Below are 24872 nucleotides of genomic sequence, written 5' to 3'. Positions count from 1 at the left end.
AAAGTGTGTATTTATGTTAAATATCATTAGCTTAGTATAAAATAAATAAATTTTTATAAGTTTGATCAAAGTGTATCCATAAATAAGCAAACGGCAACAATTTTATTTTTCTCCATAAGAATAACATGGGAATTTTTAATTTAGTACTAACTTTTTATTATTTATCTCAATAACCGTTGGAAATAGAGCAAACCTTAATTGTAATATAAAATACCCCCGCCGCAGCAAACCTGCAGACTAAGCGAATTTCCATTTGACTGATTGGATTTACACTGAAATGTCTACTTAAAAATATAACATTTATTCTTGATTTAAATAGAATTAGTTTAACAAGTACTTAGGTTTGCTGCATCAGGGATGGTAAAACTGTTTTTTTTTTTTGTAAAATGTGAATAGTTAGTAAGAAATAAAAACATTTTCCAAATTTGATCGAAATATGTTCACAAACAAGCAAACTACAACAGTTTACTTATTCTCCATAAGAATCACATGGGAATTTTAAATTTACAATTTTTTTGAATTTTCTCCGTAACCATTAGGCGCATAATAACGCTTCAATATACTAAATTATTTGTTTTTTTAAGCTCTACAAAATGGTTTGGAAAGAAATTGCTAAATTTTATGTTTTTTGGGTCAAAAATGGGAAAAACCTATTTTTACCCCATAAAACCCCCCGTAAACCCCCGTTACCATGGTCCGATCATGCTGGATCGCGAACTCGTTCGAATAAACGTACGTTTACACGTTTGTACCAAATTTAATCAAAATCGGATCATTTTTGCTCGAGTTATCGTGCTGACGGACACATATATATATATATATATATATATAAATATATAAATATATAAATATATATATATATATATGAATTTGAACGGATGGTGTTTTTGGCCTCTAGGGACCTCGAAACGAAAAAAAAAATCGGTCCCGCGTCCAGGTCTTACCATGAGTACTACGGTAATAGCTTAATCCCTATATGGGAAATTCGCTAAAAGATGTATTTTTAGATGTTCTTTAACTTTTGTATTTACCAAAATTCTCTATTACTAATAGTTTGTGAAATAATGTCAAAAAGTGAAAATTAGCCGCCATTTTCCAAGATGGCGGCTGAAGCACAGCCAGGATTTATGGGGACTTTTGAAAATTTAATTTATCTAGGCTTACAAAACAACTGTGAAAAGTTTCCACTTAGTCCGAATTTGTTAGGTCGAATGGCATTTTTATCCCTAAAACTCTTGGACTAATCCAAGTCTTTGAATTCACAGTTCTCAGCTAATGTTCTTAGCCACGAATAGAAAGAGTTAAAACGACTCTGCTTCCGCTTGACGACACTTTCTAAAATAAAATATTTCAAAAAGGACCTTTTTTAGGAGTGAAATAGCACAGAAAACATACTACTATAACCCAGAATGCCAACCGCGTGGTAAAAAGCATTAAGTGTTTTGAGAGAGCTTTGCCTGTCAATCGTAGGCAGCGCCACCAGCTTTGCTATGCTGAGTGCATGGCAACGTTGGTGGCGCTGCCTACGATTGACAGGCAAAGCTCTCTCAAAACACTTAATGCTTTTTACCATGCGGTTGGCATTCTGGGTTATAGTAGTATCTTTGACTATTAATACAACAACTTCTGTGTCCAATAGTCAATGGTAGTATGTTTTCTGTGGAAATAGTCAGTTAATAGTTTTATTAACTGGTGGCAAAGAGAAAAAAATCAAATATTTTTTGAGCTTGAGTTTCTGACTTTGTGCTTGATCTCTCAAGCTTGTAGTCCAGGCTCTGCTCGGCTCGAAAATCGACATTATAGGCCTATTATAAAAATCAACCGTTTCCAAAACAACCCGATTTTGAACCGATCTGATTTGTCCTGAGGCCCTTAGTTACATTTTTAGTGTGTTCAAGATTGGGTTGCTTTGGAAACGGTTGATTTTTATAATAGGCCTATAATGTCGATTTTCGAGCCGAGCAGAGCCTGGACTACAAGCTTGAGAGATCAAGCACAAAGTCAGAAAATCAAGCACGAGCCGATTTTCTCAGTATTCAATACAATAATGCACAATTGAAAGTAAAAGCTTTTATATCCGTAAGGATCACGCTCACGAAATTGAAAGATTAGGCCTACGCTTTTGCCGCGATCGCGGATATCGACGAGAACCTTTCCCCGCGGGTGACGATGACAGAGGCCAATTTGGTTATAAATACGGCCCTATTATTATGCAACCAATTTTGACTGCGCCTTCACACAATCCACGAGGACAGTTTAATGCAACCCGCATGACTGATGACAATTCTTTTACTTAGGTTGGTAGATAATTTATATTGATCGGTCAAGTAATAGTGTTAGTTTAGTTGTTGTAAACTACTTGAACTATAGGTTTGAACAAATTTTCATCATAAAAAAACGTTGCCTATTTTAATTCTCATATAATTATTGTTATGATAGGGGACCCGTGTGGCTGAGCCTGTCACACTATCGCGGGCCCGTGTGCCGGTAAAATTTACCGAAAATCCCGATCAAGGCTCACGGGCCCCCCTGCACCGCTACTGATGTCGACAAGATGCGACGATTTCAGTGTCGATCATATGGGATGTCGATAATCTGGGACCCCACGCTATTTTCATTACATCCATACAAAAATTGGGTTATCTGTAGTTGGTGATGTTTCAGTATATTCAAGTAAAATATTGTAATGTTATTTGTATAAAATGTAAAGAAGAAAATGACTTACGTTGGATCTTGTGTTGTGATAGGATTTGCATAGTATATTTTCTTGAGGTATTAGGGAATTCAAGTAAAAAATTGTAATGCTATTTGTTTGAAATGTACAGAAGAAAATTACTAACCGGTATGAAATATAGCACGGATTTTGAAATCACGAAGTGACGCAGGCTGCTAGTAACAATTTTAAATTATAGTTTAATGAGCCACTAACAGAATGCATTATAGTACAAGATTCTTTTAGCGAATTTCCCATATAGGAAAAAAGGTTTTTTACCTTATAGTTTTCTTTACTCAGAAATTTGATGTGACATAAAAGAGGCTTTCAATAGTCACACTACTAGTGCCTATAAAAAAAAAATAATTAGGGGTTGATTTGCTGCACACAAAAATCCTAAAAATTCTTTTAATAATATAGATGTTTAGAATCTTCAATTACAAGCAATAGCTAACTATTTTGTAATCTCTCAATGTAAAACAGGCGAAGTTCACATATGAAACATTTATTCTATTATTATACAGAATTATACATACATGTCGCCGTCGGATATACATTTAATTAATATATTAAAATCATAACGACTAGATTTTAACATAAAGGTGTTAAGTAAGTAAAGTGTTAGATAAAACAAGGAACTCTAAAAACATAATTACAATATATTTTACAATGAAATCTGCACACAAGATTATTTTTATGTTTAGAGTCCTTGAGGAATATCATACTGCGTAAGAATTTGACAAAATGTGCAAATATTTCTTTTTAACATCATTGAATTGTTTTTATAAATGAATGCAACTAAAAGACCAGAGAACATAGCATAATATAGGAAACTACAAAAATTGGAGAACAGTATGTAACATATAAAGAACGATTAATTTGGATAAAATAATGGAATATAAAAAATAATAATTTATAAAGCCTAGATAAAATATTTTAATCCGAAACAAATCTTATCCTTCCTAGGCCTTTAAGGGATTTTGAAGAATAAAACATGTTTAGTAGTCTTCAAAACATGAGTCTTGTCCTTTCAAATCCATATATAAATCCCAAAGTATTAACTTTTGAACAACTACAAGTCACACCCCCATAAACCGTATACTTAAAATGTTCGTTATGGCGAGAAACCTTTTGCAAAACTAACTATCCATTATTTCATAAATTGCCCTTTAAGGTCGTAATTCCTTTCTAAAGGGATCTTTCCATATACCTATGTTAAAAATACCTCAGCTGTACTTATTTGTATGTTATTCTTTCAATAATTTATTACCTTATTAAAATCAGGTGTGATTATTTGTTTGTATTACTGTATTCTGTTTTGTTTATTTCAGCTTAAATAACCGATCAATAGTTTAATTAATACTTATGAAGTCAAACGGGATGAAGCCCGTGGGTAATAGCTAGTTAAAATATAAACAGGTTTATGAAAAATTACAACATATTTTGTTTTGTGGAGCAAGAGCCTTAAATTATAGTACCTGGGGACCGAGCTTTGCTCGGGGGAAATCATTAGTCCACTCTGAAAGCAGTCTTAGTACTGTATTGGAGACACATAGATCCATTCCCAAACTCCACACGGCTTGCCTTTACTACGTCCTACACCATTTCCTACGTCATGGACCTGTTTCCCTCCATTTCCATAGCACTTTAGGATTGTAGATAAATTAATCTAATCGTTATTAACAGTTCCCACACTCCGGAAAGCTCGTCTTTACTACGTCCTACACCATTTCCTACGTCATTGACCTGCTTCCCTCCCTTCCCATAGCATTTCAGAATTGCAGATACCTTAATCTAATCGTCATAAACAGTTCCCACACTACGGACAGCTCGCCTTGACTACTTCCTTCGCCACTTCCTACGTCGCGGACCTGTTTTCCTCCCTTCCCATAGCATTTTAGGATTATAGATACCTTAATCTAATCGTCATAAACAGTTCCCACACTCCGGACAGCTCGCCTTTGACTACATCCTTCACCACTTCCTACGTCGCGGACCCGTTTTCCTCCCTTCCCATAGCATTTTAGGACTGTAGAAACCTTAATCTAATCGTCATAAACAGTTCCCACACTCCGGACTACTCGCCTTGACTACTTCCTTCACCACTTCCTACGTCGCGGACCTGTTTTCCTCCCTTTCCATAGCATTTTTGGATTGCAAATACTTTAATCTAATCATCATAAACAGTTCCAACACTCCGGCTACTCGCCTTGACTACTTCCTTCACCACTTCCTACGTCGCGGACCTGTTTTCCTCCCTTTCCATAGCATTTTTGGATTGCAAATACCTTAATCCAATCATCATAAACAGTTCCCACGCTCCAGACAGCTCACCTTGACTACTTCCTTCGTCACGGACCTGTTTCCCTCCCTTCCCATAGCATTTTAGGATTGCCCATACCCTTATCTAATCGTCATAAACAGTTCCCACGCTCCGGACTACTCGCCTTGACTACTTCCTTCACCACTTCCTACGTCGCGGACCTGTTTTCCTCCCTTCCCATAGCATTTTAGGATTGTAGAAACCTTAATCTAGTCGTCATAAACAGTTCCCACACTCCGGACAGCTCGCCTTGACTACTTCCTCAACACCTTCCTACGTCGCGGACCTGTTTTCCTTCCTTCCCATAGCATTTTAGGATTGCTGATACCTTAATCTAATCGTCATAAACAGTTCCCACACTCCGGACTACTCGCCTTGACTACTTCCTTCACCACTTCCTACGTCGCGGACCTGTTTCCCTCCCTTCCCATAGCATTTTAGGATTGCAGATACCCTGATCTTATCGTCATAAACAGTCCCCACACTCCGGACTGGTCGCCTTTACTACTTCCTTCATCACTTCCTACGTCACGGACCTGTTTCCCTCCATTCCCATAGCATTTTAGGATTGCCCATACCCTTATCCAATCATCATGAACAGTTCCCACACTCCGGACAGCTCGCCTTGACTACTTCCTTAACACCTTCCTTCGTCACGGACCTGTTTCCCTCCCTTCCCATAGCATTTTAGGATTGCCCATACCCTTATCTAATCGTCATGAACAGTTCCCACGCTCCGGACTACTCGCCTTGACTATGTCCTTCACCACTTCCTACGTCACGGACCTGTTTCCCTCCCTTCCCATAGCATTTTTGGATTGCCCATACCCTTATCTAATCGTCATAAACAGATCCCAGACTTCTCACTGCTACCCTTGACTACAATCATAGACAATGTATCGAGTAATCTTCAGTATAATCTTTGCTAAATGGTGTTTTTCCTTTTGTACTGTATTTGTAATTTGCTAGTATACTGTGGGTAGTTGGCTTATTATGAACACACGCTACAACTTCAAGTCTTTTGTTTACTTTTTCCTTGTTATTTAATTCAGCCAACAAGGTTACCTAGCAACCCATAAGACTAATGTTAAAAAAATGTGATTTTCAGTTTCATTTTTCTACGTAATTAGATTTTTGTTGGCTGTTCTAACTGCAGTAAACTCATTTTTAGGCCAGAATTAAACTATTTACAACATTTGAAGAAAATCGTCGGAACCGTTTTCGAGATCTTTGTGCAAGCAAGCATACATACATACATACATACAAGCAAACATTGCTCGTATTAGAGTATAGGATATAACTTTAGACATTATCTATACAGGGTGTATATAAAGTCCCGCACGAGCTTAATATTTTCTAAGCGACAACAGATAAATCAATAAGATTTGGTACATCACACAAAAAAAATCTACTTTTTCAAGGAACTATGAATTTTCTGTCATATCATGGGGACGTCCCGCAAGGAGTCGGAAGAAAATCTTAAATGGAAGCATAGGTCAATATGCACATCAAATGAAAGGTCTTTTTTAGTAGAATACAATGCCGCAAATCGCACTTCAAAAGGTTGATCCTACGCAAAATGGCAGCCGTTCAAAGATTTCTTGAATCTGCCATTTTGAATCTTTGAACGACTGCCATTTTTTACTCAGGCGTTCTTTTGAGCTTGAATTTACGGCATTGTAATCTACTAGTGAAGACCTTTAATTTGATGTGCGTATCGACCTATGCTTACGTTAACAATTTTCTTCCGATTCCTAGGGCTGTGCCCCCTGAGGAGTAAGTGTATAATAGGAATGCTAATTAAATGAATATTTGAACAACTGTCATTCTTGGCTCGGTTGTCCGTTTGAGTTCAAATTTGCGGCATTATATTCTGCTAGTAAAGACCTTTAAACTGATGTGCATATTGACCTATGCTCCTATTTAAGATTTCCTTCTGACTCCTCGTCCCCATGATACGACAGAAAATTCATAGTTCCTTGAAAAAGTAGATTTTTAGGTGTGGTGTTGATGTACCAAATCTTATTAGTTTATCTGTTGTCGTTTAGAAAATATTAATTAAGCCCGTGCGGGACTTTATATACACCCTGTATATATCAAATCCAATGTATGTTTGTTTGTTTGTTTGTCCTTTATGGACTCCGAAACCACTCGACAGATTGTAATGAAACTTTCAGGCATTATTAAGCATTATTCAAGGATGGTTTGTGTGAAGTTTGGTGCAGATCTGTCAAAAGGGCTCCACCCCAGTGGCTCTGGAGTTTCACATGTTAATCTTATGAGTACTCATATTTAAATGGAATTGAAGAATCTTAACAGCTGGTTCAACTAAACAGTTTGATTATGTGATGTTCAATAGCATTAAAATGTTAATAGGTTTACCAACAGGGTGCAGAACAATTTTTTTTATATTTATGACAATAGCTAATTTGCAACCAAAAGGTGAGTGAGCGTAGCGAACAGACTTCAACCTGGAGGCGAGTTACCGTAGCGAACGAGCTAACCTGAAAGCAAGTGAGCGCAGCGAACAAGCTCCAACCCAAAGGTGAGTCAGCGTAATTATAGGTGAGGATTGAGTTTTTTCTTGACCAGTAAGAAATTTCATTGTGGAAGCGTGTATATAAATTTAGTTAGTTGAATAAAGTTTAGTAGTTTAGTTTAAAGTTTACAATTTGTTTCTTGTTCCCGTAGTCGAATTTTCTTTCAGAGTGGAAAGTGCAGACATAGGCTAGGGAGTTCAAAAATGGCCATGAAAATGCTCATTTCGTAAGGGAATTGTGTGTTTGGTGGGTACCCAGACTTCTCAAAGAAGACCACTACGAAAAAAGGATTTCACAGCAATTTGAATTTTCACACCCATTTCCGTGCTTTACCCTCACTCATTGTATTAGGGACATCACCTTCAGTCATTTGGCGATGAACGTCAGCATCGGATATGTTTATTGTAATCAAAAAACTTATCACTGACCTTAACTTAGACGCGGCGGGAGATTTGATTGTTTACAAAAATTTCAAACACACAGCAAAGCGTATATGACAGCTACAGAGCTGAAATTTGTGTCATTTTGTTCACAAATGATGCCAGTAAATAGTGATGATTCTTGTTGCAGCGTACAAGCGAACTACAGATTTATACGCGAAACTGGCCCTTAGTAAAAAAACCGCCCTCGTAGTTACAATAATTCAATTGATTATGTCCAGCAGTTCATTGAGTCAACAGATTTGCACGACATGTGTTGATTTTGGCAGTTAAGGATTGAGCATTTACAAACCATGAGTTGGAGATCAGAACAGACCATTTTAGTAAAAAATGCCTGAGTTTACAAAACATTTAGTTTTGGACTTAATGAAGCAAGGACACAACACTTAAATTGCATTTTGGAAACATGAAACACATTGCTACAGGATTATAAAATCATTATATTGAGGATAGGTTTTTTTTGATTAAATTATTTATCTTATCATACCTACAAGGGATTAATCACTGGTTTCGTTTAATCTAGTTAGTATTATAGATCTTATGTTTATAAAAATTCAATTTTATATAGGAGTAATTAATTCCCCTGGAATCACTAATTTGTCTCTGTTTGATGTTGTACTGACCACTCACAATATTAAGTTATTTTTATGAACCATATGTTTATAACAATTTACAATTTTTCATGTTGTCCATGCTAAAAACTGAAACAGACGATTGTACAAAGACTAGATCTATACCAACTTCACTTATAACGATGAGCTCTTGTATATCCTGACAATACAAAACTCTCCTGAGTCTTAACTCCAAACACTTAAGCAAACTTAATGTAATGATCCAGCATTTTACAAAATATCATTTTAGTCTAAAAATCACCGGGTTATTTTATTTACCCATCACACTGTATCATAAACTCTTCATTCCATTTCAATCATAATATCACTAGTAACCCCTTTTTATCATGTAAAAATACTGAAAAACACTGTTCTTCACTCATCAAAACCATTTAGCCCCCCAGAATTGGTCTTGTCCCAAAGCACTGTTGTTCCTAGCGCCCGGGCTTGTACAACGCTCACTGATTGTTCTGCTTGTTGGACCTCAGTCTCGCAAGACCAGATCGTTCTTCCTCCTCATCACTAGTGTAAGAAGACATGCCAGCGACAGCGCCCCTGGTGGATGTCGCTTGCATTAGCTCCTGATCTGGGGCATTGCGGTTCTCGTACAGCAAAATGTTCAGGGTCTCCTCATATATCCGAGCCTCAGGAAACTCAACCTGAAATAAAAAAATCCTAAAACATTGTATCTGGCTTCATAGCCAGTGAGTATAAAAAATGGTCAGGTAAAACTAACCCTTAAAGGGTCTAATACATCTAATACATTTTTTTCACCGACTGCGCCCCGTGAAATATGGCTAGTCGTACTTGTAGGGCTTTATTAAAACATTTATCTTAGTTGCTCGACATCTTGCTTTATTCTGAGCTAGAGGCATCGGCCCAATGCATGGAGTACAATACATAAAATACTCGATACTTACAAGTCAGTAAATCTTATATACTGTATTTATTAATAGAAAATCAGAAATACATGATCAGTGTTGTTTCAATTGCTCGTTCTAACTATTCAGAAGTTACAAAAATAATAGGATATTTTCAGTAATCTATTACCAAGGTGATTCTTCAGTAATACTATTATTTGTCCTCCTACGTTAAATAACGCCCACCTCTAGCTATAAGCAGATAATACCAAGGTTTCAAAAGATATTTTAAAGAATTTGATACAATAAATTTATATTAAGCAATAAAAGGTTTAAATTACCTGTATCCGTCAAGTGATCCTGGTTTGTAGTTGGTTGACTACAACTGTTTCATGTTAATATTAACACATCTTCAGGTCAAAATGTTGCATTGATTTATTCCATAGAATGGTCGTCATAAGGTTTAAAGTTCACAAAAAAATAACACATACACGTACACAAAGCATTTAACACTGATTGGCCAAAACACAAAACATGATGTACCGATTTGCGTGTTTTTATACAGATAATCAGCTGTTTGGAACAATAAGCAAGCACCCAGTGGGGGTAAATTGGGCAGCCATGGGTTAGTTCTAGTCTCGCAGTCGTTCTTGTTTCCTTCTACCCTTCCGACGCGTATTAGCTGAGCTATCAAAAATCGATCGTGCAAATTAAATTCAATCCGCGGTGTTTGTCCGGACAAAATTATTTCCATCAATCGTTAAGCCTATATCCCGCAGGGATATATTTGCCGCGCGTGGTGTAAATAAAATCAGTTTTTGAACAAGAAAGTGTTAACGTAACTTTACCGGCAAACACAGACCGCCATTGAAAATTCACGTTCGTTTGACCAAATCGTTCAAACAGTGCCAGGGACGTCCCATAAGGACTTCTGGGGATTATTTTATTCTACAGGGCCCACTCAAATATTATTTTAACATTAAGCTTCCACTGCCAACGCTCTGTTGTTTATATTATTCTCAGTTCTTCAAGCCCATGGGCAACCAAAATTTGTAAAGATTAAATTGTTAGAGAGTTATTGAGGTGATAACAAGGAGAGTGAAAAATATATTTAAATAATATTTAAATATATAAAAATAGAAGTCAAAGGTTTTTTCTTGACAAATAAACATATTTAAATATTTATATTTGAATGTGTTTATTGTAGAGTTTTTTATTTTTCTTTACAGTGAAGTTTTCATTGTATTGCCGATGATACTTTGATCTTGTTTGATGGCAATGAGAGACAGTTAAAACTATTTGGCACATTCTTAAACAGTATCCACCCCAACATAAGCTTCACTCCAGAACCGAAAACAACAATTCAATAAATTTCTTACTATCACAAAGAACGAAAATAGTTTGCAATTTAAGATATACCGGAAACCAACCACGACTGATCAGACAATACACATATCTTCACACCATCCATACAGCCACAAGATTGCTGCTTATAATAGTTTCATCCACCGCCTATTGTCCATTCCTCTCTGCAATACTGACTACGAAAATGAGGTTTGCATATTAAAGTACATCGCTGTTTCCAACGGTTACAAACCTTCCATAATCGACAAACTCATTAACAAACACACCAACACAACCAGACCGAGTTTGGGTGGGAATAATAAAAAATACGTCAGTGCTGAGTATGGCGTTGCTCTTAATAACACCTTAAGAAGCGAAATGACAAAAAGCAACATTGTTGTGGCATTCAAGAAGTAAAATAAACTTGATTCGATGCTCAAATTAAGAAAGAAACAAGAAAGGGTATACAACAAGTTCAATAAAACCGGAGTCTATAAATTGTCTTGCAACGACTGCCCAAGCTTCATCGGCCAGACGACACGATTATTCACCACCCGTTTAAAGAACACCTGCCTAAAATATCCTCCAAGTCAGCATTTTCCAACCATTTAATTAATTCCAACCACAATTATACAGATATAAACAATAATCTCAACGTTCTTTATTCATGCAACAAAGGAAAATACATGGACACATTAGAAGAATTCGAAATATACCGTGCTTCAAAAACAAAAACAGCCTGAAAAAATCTTAAATGAAAAACTCTCGTTCGAGTCGAATATTATTTACAGTGCCGCCATACGCATCTTAGACCACAATAGATAACAGCTGATAGTGGGTGGGGGGCTATCACTTCCGGCACACGGCAGTCATGACCTTCCTTCTACCGGCGCCGTACGTGTCCGATGTTTATTACGCGTTTTTTTGTTTTGTGTTTTGGCCAATCAGTGTTAAATGTTTCGTGTACGTGTTTGTGTTATTTAGTGAACTTTAAACCTTATGACGACCATTCTATGGAATAAATCAATGCAACATTTTGATCTGAAGATGTGTTAATATTAACATGAAACAGCTGTAGTCAACCAACTACAAACCATGGTCACTTGACAGATACAGATAATTTTAACCTTTTATTGTAAAAATCAGTGATCCAGAGGATATACCATAAAAATGAAATTTATATTAAGAGCCATCTCTGACAGTCAACTTTTACCACGGGCAGCGTCGTTTCCATCGTGCATGGTTTTTGTTATTTGTGTGTATGTTTTTGTGTTTTAGTGTGTTATAGGCTATGACTAAGTGTTGTGCAATATTGAATGTTATATTGTGGCTAATTTTTCACGGATTGATGACATTCTCACAGAAGGTGAACTAGGAGATACGGACAACAACCGTTTACAACACAAACCAAGGATTACTTTAGTGTCACGTGCGTTGGTTCTACATGGCAGCCAGACGATGCGGCGCATGACGAGTATTCCTGTTACGAATGATGACATAATATATCAAGTCAAAAAGAAACAACCTTTGGGAAATAATTTGAGTTTTAATATCTTAGCCGTACGAGTGATATAGCCAATTTCGGTGCCACATTGAACATGTTAATAGGCTTGCCAGCTATTAGGTTGATTGGCATTATCATTATGCGTGGTTGTGCAGTTTTCACATAAAAGCATCCATGTGATCTACGACAATGATGTCTTATGAGAAACAAGCTAGCACACTAGCAAATAGTGTTTACTTGAAATTTGTGACATTGTTTGAATAGTAGGACTTATTTAATCCTATTTAGGACCTATTTAATAGTAGGACCTATCTAAATGGAATCACTTACTTTGGTGTGCTTCTTATCAGTGGCATAAACAATTGACGTACAACAAACTTCAGCAACCTTTTTACCATGTCCATAAAAACTCCAGCAGCAAATCTCACTGGATCCAATGACGTCTTTGATGAACAGAACCCGGCCACTAAACCGCAATGACAACTTGTCAAAAAGCTCTATATTCTTGAGCAAATTGTCATCAGATGTGCTGTAAAAAATGTTACTGTACAATGTTACATTAAACAAAATATTTACTGAGGGTTTAATGACCTAAATATCTCTAAAATCCAAAGTTGTGAGGAAAACATATCCAATAAAATCTGAATATATTGATTCTTAAAAGACACAAGGAATTTGTTATTTCAGTTATTAAAATAACGAGGATCAAATTTTCAATATAAATCTTGAAATCCAAGTTATCACCACATGTGCATTTTCATCAATTATGTTTACTGGAATGAGTCTTTAACACTTGGATTCTCTTTACAATGTAATCAAATTTTATCATTACAATAGCGATTGGTGGCAGCAATATTGGAATAAGCATTGTTGCAAAAGCTTTACGTTTTTTGTTCTTTAATGCTGATTGGTAACAAGGATATAGCAATGATGGTATCACAAGGCAAAAACCTATTAATAAAATGTTAGGATTAAAAATTATAAATAAATAATTAATTAATACAATGTTAAGGACCTCAACAAAATTATGAGAAAGCATCTGAAAAGGAGCAGAAGTACAAGGCTTGCAAGACGAAGGGCGTACGTACATAGGCTTATCATCATCTGTACTTACGCTGGTGTATATTTTATATGGTGTATTATTATGTAATTGATCATGGTAGTAGGTATGTAGACCCAAGAGCGAGAAACGGAGGTCTTCCGGTCTGATATGTGATCATGGCTAAATGTTCATCAATGTGCTTGTGCTGTTAAAATTAATAAATGGTGTGTTAGCAAAACTTGTGTTTGATTGATACCAGACTGCAACGTACGCCCCTTCGTCTTGCATTCGTCAAAATGTATAGTGATATGGTGTGTTTTATTGAGGAATAATATAACAAAGTTCAGGATCATTACAGTTTTAGCTATTTGGCAACATTAATAAAAACACTGGAAATTTTTGTAAATTTACCAAGACAACATATAAACTTTAAATTACCTATCAGATATACTAACAATGTGTATGGAATATATATTTTACATAAGCTAATCTATTTATAAAAACAAACTAATTTGGAGATTTGGGGATTGTAGACTTCAGTATCCAATAGTCTATGCTATTATCTAAACAATATTTCCACTTGATCAGACATGAAATCATATGAACTATAAACTTATTGCTTATCCTATAATCCTATAATTAAGATATCACATTACCTTGTATATGAATATTTGTTGTTGTGCCTGTTGATAAGTAGTTTGACTACGGGCTGAAAAAAACATTCAATGTTAAAAAGCCATTTCAAAACAATTTCTCATAAATGTGTCTTGTTTTTACTCTTTTCTGTTTGCAATAATGTAGTACCTGGAGACTGAGCTATGTGTGGGGTAAAACCATTAGTTATAAGAGTACAGTAGAACCATTGTACAGGGTAATAAGAGGTTGGGAGACCACGGGTAACTGAAAACCAGTTAATCCAAAACTTATAAGGGCATAGGGCCTATACATACAAACCCATAAAACTGCATATAAATGGGCATTAATGTCATAATTAATTTGCCTTTTACATCATAAAAATATAATCTATAATTATTTAATACACAAGCAGGTTTTTTGTGACATTTACTCCTCCGAAACTACTGAACCGATTGACATGTTTTTGGTGTCATTGGAAAGAGCGCAACGTGAAGTTGTGCAGGAAACTTTCTTTTAGGGAAATAATTAGGGAGTGAAGTCCTGGGGCCCTTTAAAGTTTCGTATTTCTCCATAAGATTAAGATGGGAAACAAACATTGTTATGAAACTTCAGCTGTTGTCAGAAATTAAAAGTGAGAAGAAGAACATATATTAATTGTAAACAGTCAATAAGTTTGCTAATTCAACAGTTTGTTACAAACATTTACTGACATGGTTGAAATGAAATATTTACTATTTGAATTTGGGTTGGCGTAAATATTACAATGGAAAAAAGCAAGAGAGCCTGGATAAATTGATACACTAAAAAGAAAACTGAATTAACACTGGGCTGCATTTCTTTGTTATCACTGAAGGAGCCGATTTGCAAACTATGGAAAAAAAGGAACGTCATAGAACACCACCAAAGAGAAGAAATTTGTATAATGTTTTTTTTATTATTTATAATCGTTATTATGGACAACATAATGCGGCTATGAGTTGTGGATAATTATAGGGATGCACTGTGGATGCGATGCTACCTGGTGTGGATTAACATCCGCACTAGTGAGTACTACGCCTATCCGCAGTACTATCCTAATAATTAGACGAATTCGTTAATTACAAGGAAAAAATGTGGTTCGGATTCCACAATAAACTGTAGGTCCCTTAGTTGCCATTAGCTGTATGGGCTATATTAATTAACAGCTGTGTCTAAGAATTTTTACAGAACTACAATTTAGAAAATTGTATTTTTATTTTAAGTGTTTAATTTTAAGTTAAGTTTTAATGTTAAATATTTTATGTATGGATTTAATTTTTTAGGTGAGTCGGTGGCTCAGTCGGTAGCGTCGCGGAATTCGGGCCCAAGGCAGTAGTGTCGTGGGTTCGGATCCTGGTCACTTCCTCTAACTTTTATCAGTACAGTTCACCTTTGTACTGTACCGGCTCACCCCTTGCTTTGCTGGATATGTTCCACACACAGATCTGTAGTCTATGTACAGATCTGTAGTCTATGTGGACAGGCAAATGCAAGGTTAAAAGAGGCCACCAACCTCTTTAAAAAAATAAAAAAAAACTTTTGACCATGCACCTATTCTAAATGTTATGACATGTATGGAATGTTTTGAGCAAATAAAGTATGTCTACGTCTATGTCTACGTCCTAAGTCCATTGGTTTTTAACAGGAGTGAAAATATAAAATCTAGTAAAACTGATTTTAAAAACTAGTATTTTACACCCTGGAAATAAATAACTCGGTTTACCTTATATCTATTGAAATATAAGACTTACAATGTGTATTGAAGTGTCACACGAGCTAACTATTACTTCCAACCAATGAACTATTACGAACTCGGTACTCTAGCACGGTAAGAGCCCTTGCATGATCGCTATCGTAGCTGGTGAGGAACTCTCCTATCTCGTGGCTGGTGAGGAACTAACTTTCCTAGTTGCCGTCTGAGGGTTCCTCGGCTCATCCCTCTCGCTGCCCTCTCTAGCAAAGTAGGGGGCTCAGCTGATCCGGAACGTCTGCTGTTTGCTAACCCGAAAAAAGCTAGCCGGCCGCCGTTGTCTGCAGCCGCTAAATAGTCATACACTCGAGCTTCTTGTTGTTGTGTTGACTGTAGGTTATATTGTGTTTGTTTCACACGACAATGAGTTTTAACTTTAAGTTGTCGGTTTATATTATTCACTCCGCATTTCCTCACGTCTTTGAGACGGATTATTAGCCTAAGGTTTATTAAGTGTAGAAAGTTTCTTCGAAGTACCAAGCCGGGTTGAGCACTAGCTTGCGAAACACATAGCTGGTGAGTCAATAAGCTATAAAACACTGTATAAGGTTTATATCACGCTCATACAGTATTAATAACTCTCGTTCTACACTTAATTATTACCAAACACAACAGTGTATCATGCCTATACCTTACTGATGATGTTATAACTAAGGTTAGCCTTCTAACCTATAACCTTGGTTAGGACTGGTAGGCTATGCCTAGGGATAGGCTAGACCAACAAATAGGCCAGTTTGACCCCCCCCCCCCTCAAAATAGGCACGTTACAAAGACACAGAGATAGTTTTAAATTTGAAAGATGATAAAGTGTTTTGGGGGAAACCTTACCCAGTACCTTTTAGTAAACGCAAAGCTGTGGAAGCTGAATTGAGTAGAATGAAAAAAATAGGTGTCATAGAAGAGTCAAATAGTCCATATTCAAATCCTTTGGTTTGTGTAGTTAAAAACGATTTAAGTGTTAGGTTATGTATTGATGCCAGAAATTTGAATAAGAATTTAGTTAATGATTGTCAAAGGACTGAGAGAATAGATGACATATTACAAAAGTTTACTGGAGTAAAGTATTTTACCTACGACCGTTTTTTAAAGTAGCCATTTCAGTCCAGTTCTTAGAATTGAAAAGTTTCACTTAACAGCTGTTTACTTTCATAACAGTATAGTTTCATTTCATAACAGCATAGTTTTTCTCATAACAACACGGGTAACGGACCAATGAGGTTCAAGGATTTGGGAGAAAAGAAGTAAAATTGTAATGTTTCAAACGTCAATTAATCAATTGATCAGCTGATCAGTTGACAATTTTAATAGTTGATCCGACTTGTTCCTGTTGATACTCGGGTATTCTTACCTAAGTTGGTGGAAGTTAAAGGAAGGTAGATTAAACTAATTTTAAAATGTCAGTTAGTGAAAGTGAAGTTGACGAGATGGAAATGAGAGCACAAACTACTAACTCCGGAACCCGCTTACTCGATTTTGTCCCGCAGCGGAATTCGCTAACTCTGGAAGTTGCTAACCCGGCCGCGCCCACTGCATGGAGCGTTGCCAACCTTGTACAACGAAATAATCGTACACTGCTGTATTTCAAAATGTCAGTGTCAATGAAGATACAGTAAATGTTATTGTTTTTTGTTATCAATTCCACTTTTAACAGATAACTAGCCCAAAGTAATTCAAAGAGAATAAAAAAATAATGAAAAAGTGTTTTTTTTAATTTAACTGTACAATGATCAATTAAATGTTTATGGTTTTGATCTTTAATATAAATGCCATCAGTATAAAACTCAGTTTAATTCTTACTAAATAATTAAACCTCTACGAAATTAAGCTAAAATCCAGGTATATCTACCATAACTTTGTGAGTCTAAATTCAATACTTACTTTAGGAGTTGAATTGATCAGAATCTGTTCCTCTTTTTGAGATGTTATCAGAGGCACTCTGCATATTGGCTCTGCCTCTCGTTCTTTTTTTAGCAAAGCTTGTTCACAGGCACCAGCTAGCTCAGATATACAGTAATACTTAGCCTCTGCAAGTAGTTCAGCCATTTCTTTGCAGTTGTCTGGAAGTGGTACTAAACCGTCTCTAAGAAAATTCAAAATTGCTCCGAAATGTTTTCCACAGCGATCAATCAAAATCCACCCTGCAAAATATACTATATGATAGCATAGTTCAAATATGCAAAAGGCTATGCATTCTTTGCTGAGATAGATTCTAAGGGTTATGAGAAGTGACTGCTGTGTTTTAAATGTCTGTGATTTAAAAACAATTATTCTTCTACTGAGCTAAATGTAATTTTACTTTAAATGTTTACAAGTTTCTAACTTTGATTAGAAGAAAATGTTATAAGCAGGGTTAGAATAAAAGGAGAATTCAATCTTTCCTTTTTATAGAATTTTGCCATTAGGGAAAAGCTATTATTGTAGTTGGCACGTTTAGACCTAGACCCAGGGCCAATTTACTTTCTCATTTTGATGTCACTATTTATTTGTTTAAGTTTTTATATATGTAGGCCTACAGGCCCTATGAGTCCGTGAACAATATAAATCAAGTAATTTCTGTACGATTTTGATTAAATTTTGTATGAATGTTTAAGGATGGATAAACTTGAATGTGTTCGCGAACTAGCAAGATTGGGCATTGAATGGAGTGTTATAGGGGATTTAAAAATTTCCAAAAATTGTTTTTATCATAATTTATGCCCTTAACATATAAAAATATAATTTCATTGCAGCCATCGTGTAGAGCTAACAAAAACAAAGGATTTAGGCCTATTATATTGAAGCGTTATTATTTAAGGTTAGGGATAAAATTCCAAAAAATTGCACATTTAAAATTCTTATTCTTATAGAAAAGTTAACTGTTTTAGTGTTAGGCCTATAGTTGGCTTGTTAATGGATAAATTTTGATAAAATTTATCAAATTTATTTATTTCATAGGTATAAGTTACCAAAATTGCCATTAGACCATAAGCATTGACTATTGGATAAAGGCCTAAACAAAAAATGTCAAGAAATAGTATTTAGCCTATATTTTTACATTTGGACTTCACATAAACATATGGTTTGAATTAAATTAATGCAAGTTTTTGCATAGTAACTGAGAAATCTATCATTTCAGCCTCTGGATTGCTTATATAATCAAATAAATAAATAGTAAAGTCTTACCTTAGCAATCCTTGTTATGGTCGGACCACCATAACAAGGATTGCTAAGGTAAGACTTTACTATTTATTTATTTGTAACAAGAAAGTTTTTGTGTTTTGGGCTTAGGACTCATGGACATCAAGCCAGTGTCTTATGAAGTTCTTACTGATGTAAAATTTTTTTTTCTAAATAATTTATTGTAAAATGAAGTTAGTTCTATAGGCTAACTTGGTTATGTTCTCACTTCTATGCCAGTAAAAGTAAAACTCAAAGTAAAATCTCCACATGTTAAATGGGCCCAGGCGGAAATAAAAGTGAGGCTTAAAACATAGTAAAAACATATGAAGAAAGTTTTTGTGTTTTGGGCTTAGGACTCATGGACATCAAGCCAGTGTCTTATGAAGTTCTTACTGATGTAAAATTTTTTTTTCAAAAACTGTTCATGACTTTAGAAGATGTAACAACGAATCAATATTTAACCAAGTGCAAGCTCTTACATTGCCCGTATTAGATGACTTGCATGACTGCGAACAGTCATTCAGCCTTTTTTGCAGTCAGCTGTCTCACATCATAACGCTGAATACACCCATGAAGAGAGTTCAAACATCTAGTTTCCCTAAATGGTTTTCCAAGGACCTGAGAAATCTAGTCATCATGAAGAAGATTGCCCATAGGAATTTCAAGACTTCTGGAAACCCTATTGATCTAGAACGGTTTCGATGTATGCGGAGGCAATGCAAACTCCTGGCTGGAAATTGCTATGCATGTTACATTGGTAGGGTTGAGGACAGCATTCCTCATAACATCAAATCCTTTTGGTCGCATGTCTCCAGCCTGAAAGGCGCATCCAGTCTCCCACCGAAGATGGCCCTAAATGATAGAGTGGCTGAAGACCCAAGTGAAAAATGCAACCTTTTTGCTGGTCACTTTTCTTCAGTGTTTGGTGTCAGTGATGTTCCAATTCCTGTCTTCAATTTCGCTACTAGTGACTCCCTTTCTTTGATCAAAATATCAGCCACTGAGGTTCAATCGAGGCTTGACGAACTCGACCCATCCAAAGGCCCTGGTCCAGATGGCATACCCCCAGCTGTTCTGAAACTCTGCTCTCCTGTTCTTGCCGCTCATTTGGCCGTCCTATTCAATGCCCTACTTTTCTCTGGTATCTTTCCATCAGCCTTAAAACAAGGCTTTGTCGTACCGATCTACAAGTCTGGTGACCGAAGTAGTATTTCAAATTATAGACCAATTGTGATCCAATCGGCTTTGGCCAAGGTTTATGAGTCTTTGGTCTTGGACCATCTCTATGCTTATTTGAAAAAATATATTACTCGTAATCAGCATGGTTTTCTAAGAGGCCGCTCCACCATTACTAACCTACTATCATTTCAAGAATATGTTTCATCAGGATTCACTAGTTCAAGGCAGGTTGACTGCATATACTTGGATTTTTCCAAGGCTTTTGATAAGGTTCATCATGGTTTGTTGATCGCCAAACTTGCTGGTTATGGCATTAGTGGTCCATTGATCAAATGGTTGGAAAGCTACCTAAAAGTTCGTCACTTGATTGTCAAGTGTAGTGGCACCTTCTCTTCGCCCTTCAATGTTCTCTCCGGTGTTCCTCAGGGCTCTCACCTCGGTCCACTACTTTTTAATACATTCATAAATGACATAATTGGTGTACTGACGTCGGACTGCTTGATGTTTGCTGATGACCTCAAGATATTTTCCCGGATCTCCTCATCCTTAGACCATGAACATCTCCAACGATCTCTCACCAACGTTGAGACGTGGTGCAATGAAAATGCAATGGAACTCAATGTTTCTAAGTGTCATGTTGTCTCATTCACAAGACTTGTAACATGTAGCACCTTCGACTACAAAATTGGTGGTGATATTCTGAGACGTGAGGATCGTGTGAGGGATCTTGGTGTCATACTTACTTCTACCTTGAGTCCTGCTGAGCACATCATTCATATTATCGCAAGAGCTAATTCCATCTTAGGATTCATCCTTAGATCATCAAGAGACTTCAAGTCCCCACAGTCACTTCTAGTGTTATATAAGACCCTAGTGCGACCAGTTTTGGAGTATGGCTCTATTATCTGGTCACCATATCAGCTTGGCCATATTGAAATGATAAATAAAGTACAGTTACGCTTCCTCCGAGTCCTAGGTGTCCGACTGGGCTATGAGTATCGTGCCCCACCAATCTTGGAGCTTCAGGAGCGCTTCAACGTCCAACCTCTCCATCTCAGAAGAAAGCTGCACGACATCCTTTTTTTGTTTAAACTGGTCCGTAGTGAGATCGATTCTACCGATCTACTGGAGGGAATTAATTTCCTTATACCGAGAGGAACACGATCTTCGGATACATTTGCTCACCTGTACTTACCAACTAACTACTCTCTCAATTGTGGATTGGCCAGATTGCAGCGTCTTGGAAACGAAGTCGGGTCACAAGTTGACTTCTTCAATGAACAGTTGTCTTCCTTCAGAAGAAAATGCTCCAACATTATCTTTGTTGGGCCTGTTTTGTAGCTGATGTTTGTTTGTTTTTCCTAAATCTCTTTCATTCTTGTTATTCATTCATAGATTTAGGCTATTGTTGTTTGTTGTTATTTTTTCACGTTGAACTTAATGTCATCATAGTTTATATTTTGTTAAATCTTGAGGAGATATTTGTTGTTGTTGCTTTCAAAATCATATGCTTTTTCTGAAGTCCAAATTAATATTAATTTTTTTTTTTGTTATTATCTGTACAATACTTTGTTAATGTTATTATCTGTAATTTTTTGCCACGTTGTTGTTTTCTTGTTATAATTTTGTTGCAAAGCTGCTTTGTTTCATGGTCATTATGTTACTTATCTTGTATTTTTTTTTGTTATCTTTTCATTCTGCTCATGTGCTTAAAACACGACATATTTTGTAAATGGTGTATCCGTTGATATGAATAAATAAATAAATATCAAGGAAGGGATTGTTGTTTGTAAATATCAAGTTGATAGGTTATTTGATAAAAATAACCAGTTTCGAACCATCAAAAAGCTACATAATATTCTCAGGTTCTAACGAGCAACCTTATATGGATAAGTAAACTAGACATGCCTTATTATTGACCTTCCAGCTACCCAACTATTTTTTGTAACGACCCGGTAATCAGGATTTAGGTGTTGGTCGTGTGGATTCACTGGTTGTAAGTTAAGCTACAACACAAATAATTTGTTTTCATGTTATGTCATTTAAGCTAAAGCTAAATTTGAACATAGGCCTACTGGTAAGTTATGAATTATTCTTTAAGGTATGGCCTAGGCCTATAATTGCCATGACCTGTTTAACTTAATAACAGTATAACAAGGGAGAAGTGCTGTATTAGCGAATTTCCCTATAGGGAAGTAGCTATTACCGTAGGTCTCATGGTAAGACCTAAAGCCCCGTGTACACGAGGCTAGTACTAGCAGCTAGTTGATTAGCGCTAGTAAATTCGCTCCGTGTAAACGGTCTACTAGCGTAAAAAATTACTAGCACGCTAGCATTTTACTCGCTGCTAGTCGTTTTGAACATGTTTGATATTACTAGCGCTAATAAGTGGTGGGGGTGGTCACGTGACCACTAGCGCTAGCGAACTAGCGCGGTACTAGCGGGGCATTTGCACTTCTGCTAGTGCTAATCGCCACTCGCCACACGCCGGTGATCAGTTTGTTGTTGTGTGTGTTGTTGTGGTTGTGTGTTGTGGCCAGTTTGTGTATTGTAAAGAAGGAAATGAATCTCCTGTTGCCAAATACCAAAAGAGAATTGGACGCACCAAGAAGTTCTCGCCTCCTAATCCACTTTCGAACCCACACAGATCGTCTCTTTTTATTAAGTTCATGTTCACACAACTCTTGTACACCAATTCTTAAAATTTGTCTCAAAACATTTCGATTTAAGGGGACAGAAGACATTTTGTGCTAAACTAAAATGACTATTGCGACCAATGAACACTTCACTTCTACATGACTAGCGCTAATAATAAGCGCTAGTAACTAGCCACGTGTAGATGGGAATTTTCGCGCTAGTGTGCCCAGCTAGTGCTAGCAGCGAATACTAGCTGCTAGTAAACTAGCTACGTGTACACGGGGCTTAAGCCCGGGACCGATTTACTTTTTCATTTTGATGTCCCCAGAGGCCAAAAACACCATTCGTTCAAATTTTTATATATCTATATATAGATATATATATATATATATATATATATATATATATATATATGTGTCCATCCGCACGATAACTTGAGTAATTGTTGTCCGATTTTGATAAAATTTGGTTTGAAGGTGTAAGGCGGGATAAACTTGAATGAGTTCGCGAACCAGCATGATCGGACTATGGGAACGGGGGTTTATGGGGGGTTTTATGGGGTAAAAATAGGTTTTTCCCATTTTTGACCCTAAAAACACAAAATTTTGCAATTTCTTTTCAAACCATTTTGTAGAGCTTAAAAAAACAAATAATTTAGTATATTGAAGTATTATTATGCGCCTAATTGTTACGGAGAAAATTCAAAAAAATTGTAATTTTAAAATTCCCATGTTATTCTTATGGAGAATAAGTCAACTGTTGTAGTTTGCTTGTTTATGAACATATTTTGATAAAAGTTGGAAAATACATTAATTTCTTACTAAACCACAGTAACTTTTAATATTCTACATAAAAAAAACCTTTTCACCCTCCCTGTTGCAGCAAACCTAAGTACTCATTAAACTAATTCTGTTTAAATAGGGAATAAATGTGATATTTTTAAGGAGACATTTTAGTTTAAATCCAATCAGGCAAATGGAAATTCGCTAAGTCTGCAGGTTTGCTGCGGCGGGGGTATTTATTTTTCTCTGCCTTGCATGGCTTGCAGCATGTAGTTTTCATTTTTTTTCATTTTTAGTATGCATGCATTGCTTTGCATGTTTTATATTGATTGAGATCCTGCATGTGTTTATTTCAGCTTTTAATTTAATTTTGTTAGTCAAGAGTGCAAGAAGAAGCTTGGCATGTTTATTTATTATTTATTGTAGGCCTATTGTTTGACGTAGCCTATTGTCTGCATGAACTGAATGGCCAAATAAATCATTTGAATCATTTTTTACTGAAAAATAATCTAGTTTAGAGAAATTTAGGCCAAAAAGGTACCAGTGGTAGGCTACAACATTAGTGGCCAATCCTAGGCCTAACCTTATTGTTTAGGAACTGGCCTATTAAGTTACATAGGCCAATTGGCAGTAGCCTAGACCAATTAATGCTTACCAATCTAGCCTGTCTTACCTTCAGAGTCAGTCAGAACCTCCATTCTTCCACTAAACATAGCTCTAAGCATAGTGTCATGTTTGGTTAGTGTTCCAATCGTCGTGTAGTGCAATGAACCACCAATATTTAGTTTAACGTACTGGGAAGGATTGCCTTTGATTACAGTTTTATGATCACCAGACATTATCTTTCAAACAAATACTTTGGTAATCTCTAGTCATAGCAACGATTCAACAGTAGAAATATATTGCTTCATCGATCGATGCTTCATCGTAGTTAGGCCTAAAAATTAGGATTTAACCGAACTTACATTCAATTAAATACCAACTATTGCATTCCGTTTTACAACATAATAATGATTGATAATTACAAAGTAATATATGTCTATTTAGATCACCACACTAATTCTAAATTCTACTGATTTCTTGGGGCCTAAATGTAAATGTAAATCTAAGTGCTCATACTACTTCTACTAACGAGACCTTGCCGTCAGACCGTCACCGCCCACCTTCGTCTGTCTAGAAACGGGACAGCGGAATTGAAATCCGAACTGAACATCTGATCGCGGGTTTCTGTCATCACCGAGCCTGTTTTAAATTACGCGGGAACAAAGTACAGTAGCCGTTTAATGTTAAATATAAGTCTAAATATGTTAATTGAAAATTATTTCTAGAATAAT

General features: G+C 36.2%; 1 protein-coding gene across 1 annotated transcript; it reads right to left on the bottom strand.

Annotated features, from left to right (window-relative positions):
• Positions 1 to 8436: 8436 nt before the first annotated feature.
• Positions 8437 to 24660, bottom strand: LOC128987232 (BTB/POZ domain-containing adapter for CUL3-mediated RhoA degradation protein 3-like). The gene is made up of 5 exons (XM_054407982.1): positions 24212 to 24660; positions 17660 to 17919; positions 14034 to 14086; positions 12666 to 12864; positions 8437 to 9286 (listed from the first exon to the last, which is right to left on the bottom strand). Exons 1-5 carry the CDS (start codon positions 24375 to 24377, stop codon positions 9086 to 9088), a joined length of 879 nt encoding a protein of 292 aa, XP_054263957.1. The 5' UTR covers positions 24378 to 24660; the 3' UTR covers positions 8437 to 9085.
• Between the last annotated feature and the right edge of the window lie 212 nt (positions 24661 to 24872).

The sequence above is a fragment of the Macrosteles quadrilineatus genome, unplaced genomic scaffold (genome assembly GCF_028750875.1).
Source record: "Macrosteles quadrilineatus isolate MER2022 unplaced genomic scaffold, UCM_ALF_1.0 Scaffold_2__2_contigs__length_208266976, whole genome shotgun sequence".
Taxonomy (NCBI): Eukaryota; Metazoa; Arthropoda; class Insecta; order Hemiptera; family Cicadellidae; genus Macrosteles; species Macrosteles quadrilineatus.
The sequence above is the reverse complement of the archived record's forward strand: the minus strand, read 5'-3'. Positions and strand labels throughout refer to the sequence as shown.

Bases quoted from the DNA above. Each gene is read 5' to 3' on its own strand.
- LOC128987232 (XM_054407982.1), bottom strand. From the start codon at position 24,377: ATGTCTGGTGATCATAAAACTGTAATCAAAGGCAATCCTTCCCAGTAC. The intron at 12,865-14,033 runs GTAATGTGATAT...CATTTTTTACAG, and splicing joins AACAAATATTCATATACAAG to CACATCTGATGACAATTTGC. The intron at 9,287-12,665 runs GTAAGTGATTCC...TTTTTATTTCAG, and splicing joins CTGATAAGAAGCACACCAAA to GTTGAGTTTCCTGAGGCTCG.